Raw genomic sequence first — 9,172 nt, 5'->3', positions numbered from 1 at the left:
GGTGGCCACCTGGGCTGGGTTTGGAGGGATTGTTGTGTTCTCTCTGGGGTCAGGTGCCCACCTGGGATGGGTTTGCAGGGATTTTTTGGTGCTCTCTGGGGTCAGGTGCCCACCTGGGATGGGTTTGCAGGGATTTTTTGGTGCTCTCTGGGGTCAGGTGCCCACCTGGGATGGGTTTGCAGGGATTGTTTGGTGCTTTGTGGGTACCAGGAGCTGTGCAGAGTGCCCCAAAGCCCCTCAGCACAGTGAGCAGGGCACTTCAGCCCTAGAGCACTTCCCCTTCTCATTTAAAGAGATGTTAACCATCCAAAAGCTGGAAATTATAATGGGTTTTTATACTTTCTCTCCTTTCCTGCTCTCTGCCAGCCTTTTAGAGGCTCTCTCGCATATTCAGGGCTCATGTGGGGACACCTGAGCTGCAGGAACATCCACATTTCCCTCCAAAGCTGTGCTAGTTTGGGACCACATTTAGTTTGATGTGGCCCCTACTTAAAACCAGATTCCATTTAGAACTACATTTTTTAAACTACATTCCATTTAAAAAACTACATTCCATTTGAAACTACATTCCATTTGAAACTATGCTCAGTTTAAAGCTACATTCCATTTAAAACTACATTTTCAGAGTGCATTCCAAGGGTGTAATCTCCTCTTCCCAGTGTTCTGCACAAGCAGTGGTGCACAGTCAGTCAGTCACTTCCTGAAAATGGACTTTGGGAGGGGGAAAGAGAGAAAAAAGGGTGAAACAGTAGCACAGCAGGGCTACATCCCTTGGGATTGCCCAGCTCAGTCCCTGCTCACTGCCTTGATTCCATCTCTCTCCTCACAGATTCCTTACCTGGGGTTTTGCTCCTGCGAAGAACTGGGAGACACTGGTGTTTGGCAGCTCACAGACCCTCCCATCCTGCCTCTCACACATGGACCAACTGGAGGCTTTAACTGGAGAGAAACCCTGCTCCAGGAGTAGGGGAAAGCCCAGCAAGGACAACCCATGGCCTTTCCAAGCGCTGGAGAATGTCTCTTCTTCCTTGTGTTTTATTGACAGTGGGAAAAATCCTCATCATCTGTCCAGTGGGTCACTCCAAGCATATCTCACACAGCCACAGCCATAAAAAAAGTCTCATTCTCAGCTAAAGGGGCTGATCTGAGGGGGGAAAAAAATGAAAATCCAGCCTGAGGCTCTTGCACAGCACAGAGTCAGCTCGAGGTTGGTTTCCCCACCTTGAAGGGAGCTCTGGTGACACTTTCACTGCACCACGGTAGGAACAGTGAGCCCTGGGTCAGGCAGGATGCTGGGGCTGTTTTCTCACTGCTATTTTTGCAAAGCATCTGCAGGCTTGTTCAGCACCACGTGCTTGCTCTGCTCACAGCCCCCAAAGCCTCAGCACTTTCCGTGAAAATAAAGTGTGTCCCCAGCGCTGGAAATGAGAGTCCAGCATTGCCTCTGCAGGCAGCACCAGGTTATTCCTCTGCTCTGCCTGAGCAGACAGAGTTGGGAGTGCTCAGAATGTTGTTGGATGTTGTGCTTTGGTTGGTGTTGATCTGCATCAGAGGAAAATTCTGAATTTCACATCAGGTCCAGGTGAAGTTGGAGCATCAAAAGTCAGCACAACAAAAGCTGGGAGGAATTTCTTTGAAGTGGAGATTAAAGAAGCCTTTTCCAACCAAACCTGAGAGATTTAGGAAGTTCAGATTTGGGTTTTTATTCCTTTGATTATTGACATCCACCCTTGTGCCCAGACACAGCCTAAAAGGTTTGTGCCACTTGAATTCCCTTCAGAAGGCTTTGGAAAAGGGGTTTTCCCCTTTCATACCGGGATTTTTGTGCTGGCCATTAACCCAGAGGTGGCTTTGTGTCCCTTTGTGGGATTCTGCAGCCAGCAGGTTGCTCCAGGAATGATGGAATGAAAAACTGTTGGAATTCAGCCTCTGCAGAGTGCTTTGCTTCCTTACCCTTAATTCCCAAGTGCCATCTGTCATAAAGACAAAGCAGCTAAAAAAACCCAGCACTCTTAAATTTAGGAACAACATTTGGCTTATTAAGATGCTATTTATCCACTGGGGGAAGGGTTGGGATCGGGGGAAAAGTGGAAGAGGAGGGTTTCCATCTCTAACCAAAATGTTTGGGATCACAAGGGGGATCTTCTTGGTGCCAGAGCCTGCAGGATGCTCAAACCACCTGCACCACAAAATACACCACAGTGGGTATTTATAACATAAAGTGCCATCAGAGCAGGGATTTTTAGGATTAGAATTATCTAAAATTACCAGTCTTGGTAAAGTTGCTGCAGACACTTCAGCAGGGCAGACTTGCTGTCAGCAGGTACTTAAAGATGTGTTTAAATGGGATGAAAGAGATTTAGGCTCTCTCCTTTCTTCGTTTGGGCCACAAGTCTGAGTATTCACAGAAATGGGATCATCCCAGACTGGTTTGGGTTGGAAAAGACCTTAAAGCTTGTCCAGTCCCATGGACAGGGACACTTTTCACAGACCAGGTTGCCCTTGGACACTTCCAGGGATGGGGCAGCCTCAGCTGCTCTGGGCAATGAATTAAAAACACGAAATAATAAAAAACAGCATCCAAGGCCTGCTCAGATGTGGCAGGAGAGACTTTCTGCCGTCCTTGCCCAGCTCTGCCTCTGCTCAAAGTGCTGCATGCCCTCGTTTGAAATGGGTGAGAGGCACAGGAGTCAACACTGGCCAGATTTGATGTTTATTATTCATTAAAAAGTCAAATTTTGGGTGGTGTTTGAGTGGATTTTCCGCTTGCACAGGGCTGGTGTCACCTCCCGCAAGCTGCCACAACAACTGAGGAGTGACAAACTGCAATTCCCTCTTCCCAAACGAGGCAAAACCATTGGGATCAAACCAATCCCAAGGGATTGAGCTCAACTTTGAGCTCGCCAGGGAGGGCACAGCACATCCTGTCCATATTTACAGTCAGCATCCTGGGCAGTATCCCGGATATTCCCACAATCCATAGGAATATTCTGTTATTTATACCTTGAGGACTGTGTAACACACCTTAGGCATTATTATAGCAGGGATGGAACTGAAAAGTCAGGGAGGAAGTTTAGGACAGGGCAGGAAAAAAACCCTGCTCCTGTGTGGTTTTATTGCTGTCAGGTTAATTTTTTGTTGTAATTTAAACTATTTTTGGCTGTGTACGGACATTCTGAAGAGCATTTTCTGGCTTGTTTTCCTCCATGCCAAAAGTTTGAAATGAAATATTTGACAATCACACCCAAAAAAAAAAAAAAATTGGTTGCTGAGGCGTATGAGGCATATGAATTCTCCAGATTTTCTGTTTCATGCCAGGAGGTGTAAATTGGGGCAATAAATGTTGTTATATTCTAATATTTATTGCCTGTAGAAAGAGTGGAGGCTACTCAGATCCTGCTGGAGTTGTGACATTAAAAGGAGTTTTTTTAGAAGCGTGAAACAGAGAAGGAGCAAAACCTGAATGCACAATTTGAGTGGTGGTAGCTGCTCTTTGCATATAGTAATAGAGAAAAAAGTGTTCTGGTTGAGGAGGTAGATGTTAAAATACTCTTCTTTAAAATATATATATATATTTTTGGATGTTTGGGAAATATTTTGACAACTGTAGTCTTGTCTCCAATTAGGTGTCAAGAATCACAGGGAGAAAAATCTTATTTTCTTCAGCATTTTGAGTTTTCTTGGGGGTTTTGTGTTAAGCAGTCTCATGTTGAAAAAGCTTTTTGGGGGGAAAAAAGGAGAAAAAAGGTATTCCTTTTAAATGTCTAATTGAGAAGTCAAGAGTACAAAGGAATTGCTGCTTCACTTTCACTCCGTTGCTGCTCATTAATGTGGATTTAACATCACTCCAGTGTTTTGTCCCAGAACATTAAACCTGATCCCTCCAGAGTCTTTTCCTTCACTGTGAGCTGCATCACATCCCAGGTTTTACTCCAGGAGGCAAACAGCACTTTCCAGATTTTTCCCTTTCTCCACAATTAAGAAATAAAGCTGCAAACCTGCCAAGAATTAATGTTTCATTTTCGTCATTTGCAATTTATGGCTTAGAAAAAGACAAGAATTAAATTGTCGTTATACCCAAATCAACAGAGCTTTGCTTGTTTATGCAAAATGAGGATCCAGACCATAATAACTTCAGAAAAAAATTGCTATTTCCCGTTTCACTCCGACTGAACAGTTTCAGACAGAAGCTGGCGGAGAGCAGCTCCTTCTGCTATTAAATTCCAGTGAATTTAACGAAAGTGATCATTTTTATCCCCAAATGATGGCTTTGGTTTGTGGTTTGGGTTCGTCTCTTTAAAAAGAGGCACAGAGGGAATGATTTTTCAGTCACAAATGGAAGGGCCGGGGGAGCAGACGAGCTTGGGATGGCGATCAAGGAACAAAATAAATGCAATTAACAGTGGCTGCGAGTGGCTGCAAAGGCTCTAAATCGCTTCTTGCTGCTCCCCACTTCCTCAAATGCATTCCCTAGGGAATCCTCATGACCCACAACAGAAAATAGCCACTTCCTTCGTTATTTCTCATTAAAATGTATTTTCCAAACTTTCTCTCTGTCACATCTCTTCAGACCTGATCTTATCAACGGCTCCTTTTTGTTTGTTTGTTTCATTTTCAACCTGTTGTATCATTCTGTTTATTATGTTGGGGTTTTTTTTAGTGTGAGCAGATTGTATTTATTTGAGGAAAAAAAATGTTTGCTGTTAAAAAAACCCCAATAATTGTATTGCCAAAAATAGCTGTAATTACCTGTGACATCTGTATTTTTTTATTTTGGGGGTGGGGCAGGCAGGGAGGGTGGGTGGTTGTTTTTAATCTCAGTTTCAAGTGCTAACAACTGTTAAAACAACCACTGCATTTTAATTTGCTTCTCACATTAAATGGAATTCTTGGAAGTCAGACAGAAGTATCTCATAGGTGATTTAATAAAGATGCCAACCACCCTTCCTATTTCAGATTTCCTCTGGAGCGTGGTAGAATTTTTCCTTTTCTGAGGCTGAAATTCATTCACGTGGCAGCAGATGGCACAAAATTCTCTCGGCTCTGGTTTTCCATGCTCAGGGATGGAGTTTTCCCTCTGGATTCAGTTTTTCCCCAGAGTTACTCCAGTCTCAGGTTTGGTTGTATGGAACTGAAGGCACAACTTTCCAATCAAACCGACTTTTCCAACACATTTTTCTTAATCTGGATTTTTTTAATCCAGCAAGAGTTTTATCTTTCAACCTAACTGCTTTAAATTCGTGAGCCACAGCTCTGTTTTCCAGTAAAATTGATTAATGATGAGCATAAAACCATAGCTTTTATCAACCAAATGCCCAACTGAGTGATGCCCTTCCCTGCACCTGAAAGTTTCATGGAAACAGGTCCGAATGAATCACAAATAAAACACACAGTGGATTTATAATTAACTATTTTGTCCGTTTTGCTCCAACCCACATCCTGCAAATGCAAACGGGTTTTAAACCGTAATTATCTTATTAAACTCAGTTCATTTTGATGGTAAGAGTTGTCCACACCGAACTTTGGGCAGCTGCAATGGAGGGCCAGAAGAGGATCTGCCAAAACTTCTTTTTTGGAAATCACAAACCATAAAATAGACTTGGATAAATGTGATGTCCGTGGTTATCACACCCCGGGGGGGCCCTAAACTGGAATAACCAGACCTGCAAAGGGGACACGGGGAACCCAAACTGTGCCCCCTGGGAGCTCCTGATGTCCCCAAGCGCCTCAGCAAGCTCTGCCCTCCCTGCAGAGCCACAAACCGCTCGCAGAAATTCCCTTTCGCCCATTGCTGCTTTCTCCAGCATCCCCGCAGGCAGAGCCAGGCAAAAACCTCCCGGGACAGCAGCAGAGTGGCACAAGAGCGATGTTGTTTAAATCCAGGGATTTTAAATGGGTTTTCAAGCAACCTTGCCAACATCCACCATATGAGTGCTCCCTTCCCGGGTGCCTCCGGGCAATTAAACCTCCACGGGGGATTAAATCCTGTGGCATCACTGCAGCAGGGTGACCCCAAACCCGTATTTCTCGGATGTTTTACCTTTCCCCTCTCCGTGCATCTCTCCCTGAGCTGAGGCAGGCAGAGCTGGAGGGGTGCAAGACAAAGTCCGCCCACCAGTCCTGTCGCCCACCAGTTCCGTCTGAGGGACCCGTGAGGTCTCTGGTTTCTCAGCAGTCGCCAACACGGAGGAAACAAACACGAGGTGTGGACAGAGGAGAGAGAGGGAAGGGGGCAAGCCCCCGGTGCTGATGAAGTCACGGTAAATGTGCTCCCCCCGTGCTGAAAAGGGACCTGCGGCAGCAGCAGCCCCGCAGAGAGAGGAAGCCAAGCCCGACATCAGCACAGCATGAGCGTCCCCGGGGTGCTGCTCAGCGTGGCTCTGCTCCTGCGGCAAGGTAAGCCATGGGGGTTGTCTCATCCCAGCTCCCCTTTCCAGCCCAGCTCGGAGAACTCTGCTCCCGGAGCTCCAGCACACCGGGCACAAGGCTGTGCTGTCGGTCTCTGGGTGACAGGGAAATATTGGCACCCCGTTCCTAAAGCTCACTGACTCCTAAACCCAGGATCAGTGAGATCGAGTCACCTCCAGCAGCTGGTGGCACGCTTGAGGTGGCAAAGTATTGGGGTATCAAAAGATTCTGCCTTAAATTTGGACAGAGGGTCACTGCTTAGTGTGCTTTTGTTCATGCATTGCATAAAAAGAGGCTGATAGAAGTCAGAGTAATTTAGGGAGCACTTGCAAAGTACTTTGGAAAAGAAAAGCACTTTAGATGCTCAATCTCCTCACTCCTGCTAGAGGAGGCAGCTTATTTCGACCTCCTCTGTCTCTCATCCACAGGGGAGTGTGAGAGATTCATATTTGACTGTGTCAAAGAGGGAAGGATCCAAGGAGGGAAGGAGCAAAGAAGCAATCCACACTCAGGATCCCTGCAGGCTTCACTCCTGACCTTTGCAGGAGAAATGAGTGCACGATCCTGGTGCTGGAGCAATATTCCCTCTCCCTCCTTGGCAGACTCAGGAGCAGAAACCACTGCAGGGTTCTTGCTGACAATTTGCTAATTCTCAGAACAACCCCTCTCCCCCGGTTTTGCCACAGACTCCTGCAGGATGAATTTGTAGCTGCTGCCTCTGCCAGAATTAATTCAGCTCCATTCACAGGTCAGCAGCCAGGACAAAAATAACTCATTAAACAGGGTGGCTCTGTGGGCTACAGCCTCACAGATAACTCTGCACCGATGCTCTGAGTGCAAGGCTCAGTGCAAGGAGCTCTGTCACTTCCTGGGGGCTCCATTAATAGCAACCAGAGTAGAACCACTCTGCTCAGTGCAACCTGCAATTTCCAGCACGAAATTGTTGCCCTTCCCTGCTGAGAAAGTGAATCTATCACTGTACTTGATGCCAGAGTGGCTTTTCCAGGTGGGATCCGCATGGTGCAAGAGCCCCCATCCCTGGAGCTGGCAGGGGGACATCTCCCATGCTCAGTGACCGTCCTGGCGTGGGCCACAGTGGCTGCAGAGCAGAGCCCCCGTGCAGGAAGAGCTGCCCTGTGAGTCATGCTCTGAATGAAGCCCATTTTCCAGTGGTCTCCCATGGAAATTACATTTCTGTGCTGGTTTGGAAAAGCAAGCAACACCCCCACCTCTTCTTGCTCAGCCCTGCCGCTCTCACCTCCAAAGGTGTGATTTGCCAGACCCCACGCTGGTGTTGGTGACAGGAAACCATCACGGGGACAGAAATACCCGAGGGGCCTGTGGAAAACCACAGACAACTCTCAAACAACTCTCAAACAACTCTCACCTCCTGCCACAGGTCCTCTCAAGGACAGGCACAGCCACAATCCCCATGAGGAGCTGCAGTCCTACAGGGAGCTAAGTCTGATTCGAGCAGTAAAAAAAATCAGCAAAATGCCCGAAAAAAACTTCATTTCTGAGGTGCAGTCCTACAGGGAGCTAAGTCTGATTCGAGCGGTAAAAAAAAAATCAGCAAAATGCCCAACAAAAACTTCATTTCTGAGTGATTTAAAATTTTAAGAATGTGAAAATCTTCCCCGAAGCCCAGAAAGATTCATTTCCCCAACCTGCAGTGGGAACTGGCAGCCGACAGCTACCTGGAAAATCAAATGAAAACACACAGAACAGGGGTGAAAAACAAAACTCTCCTGCTGTCCATTTACTGAACTCCAACCCAGGCACCACTTTTAGTATTCTCCAGGGCATGGATTTTGTCTGGAGAAGGCAATTCATGCCAGGGCATCAAATGTTTTCACAAAGTGTTTTATCTGTCTCAGAATGTCTGGAGAAAAAAACCACATTTTACTGCCTGCCTGTGAAATGAACTGGGAGAAGAGAGAATGAAATTTCATTTTAGTAACCTGTGCTGGGCCAGGTTTGTTTTTTTTCAAAAGATGTTCCCAAGCAGCTGTAGCATTATGATTTCTGAATAAAAAAAGCCTCATTTTTAGAGGTTCTGGAAAAGCATTCACTGCTCAGTCACACACTGAGCAAGTCAGGGTCAACAGCTCCAGAATTGGACATAAAATCAGAGAATGGTTTGGGTTGGAAGGGACCTTAAATATTATTTAGTTATAATAATGGAATAATTGAAAATTGAATGTTTGTGTTTAAATACAGGGAGGGAGTGCATGAAACGGGTCTGCTATCAGTTCTTTACTGGCTAATAATGAAATAGTTCATTGGCTAATAACTAAAACTGGTTTAATAACTAAAACTGGTCATGCTGGCAGGTGACAATCCCAAACCTTTGCCACACAGACCTGTCCAATGACAGTGATTTGCTTATATCCCTACAACCATCCTGGCAATGTACAACTAGAGAAAAACCCTTGAAAAAAAGGAAAATCGGCACATTACTCTGTGCCAAGCATCGGTGCTTTGCTCCATGTCACAATTTCCCACTTGTTTTTCCCCCTGGTGCATGGCAGGGGGGTTTCCAGGGGCTGCCAGTGACACTGTGTCTCTGAAGGAGGGAGAAAACCTAAACCTACATTGCACCTTCAGCACCCTCAGCGACAGCAACTCTACCCTGCAGTGGTTAAACCCTCACGGTTTCACCATTTTCCTCAACGCTCAGCAGGGTAAGTGTGAAACCCCAGCGTGGTGCCACTTTCCACCGGGGCTGGGGGCACTGGGCTGTCCCCGCTGCCACCCTGGCCAG

General features: G+C 46.3%; 2 protein-coding genes across 2 annotated transcripts in view; both read left to right on the top strand.

Annotated features, from left to right (window-relative positions):
- UBASH3B (ubiquitin associated and SH3 domain containing B) overlaps nucleotides 1–1,978 on the top strand; it is an 18,553-nt gene extending 16,575 nt beyond the window's left edge. The window contains exon 14 of the mRNA XM_017738361.1: nucleotides 830–1,978. Coding sequence (XP_017593850.1) covers nucleotides 830–967 — 138 coding nt within the window. The 3' untranslated portion in view covers nucleotides 968–1,978. The remainder of the gene's footprint in view (nucleotides 1–829) is intronic.
- Nucleotides 1,979–6,162: 4,184 nt separating this feature from the next.
- CRTAM (cytotoxic and regulatory T-cell molecule) overlaps nucleotides 6,163–9,172 on the top strand; it is an 11,788-nt gene continuing 8,778 nt past the window's right edge. The window contains exons 1-2 of the mRNA XM_017738576.1: nucleotides 6,163–6,396; nucleotides 8,940–9,092. Coding sequence (XP_017594065.1) covers nucleotides 6,348–6,396; nucleotides 8,940–9,092 — 202 coding nt within the window. The 5' untranslated portion in view covers nucleotides 6,163–6,347. The remainder of the gene's footprint in view (nucleotides 6,397–8,939; nucleotides 9,093–9,172) is intronic.

This window comes from Corvus brachyrhynchos, unplaced genomic scaffold (genome assembly GCF_000691975.1).
Source record: "Corvus brachyrhynchos isolate BGI_N302 unplaced genomic scaffold, ASM69197v1 scaffold46, whole genome shotgun sequence".
Classification (NCBI taxonomy): Eukaryota; Metazoa; Chordata; class Aves; order Passeriformes; family Corvidae; genus Corvus; species Corvus brachyrhynchos.
This window is presented reverse-complemented; position numbering and strand designations above follow the sequence as displayed.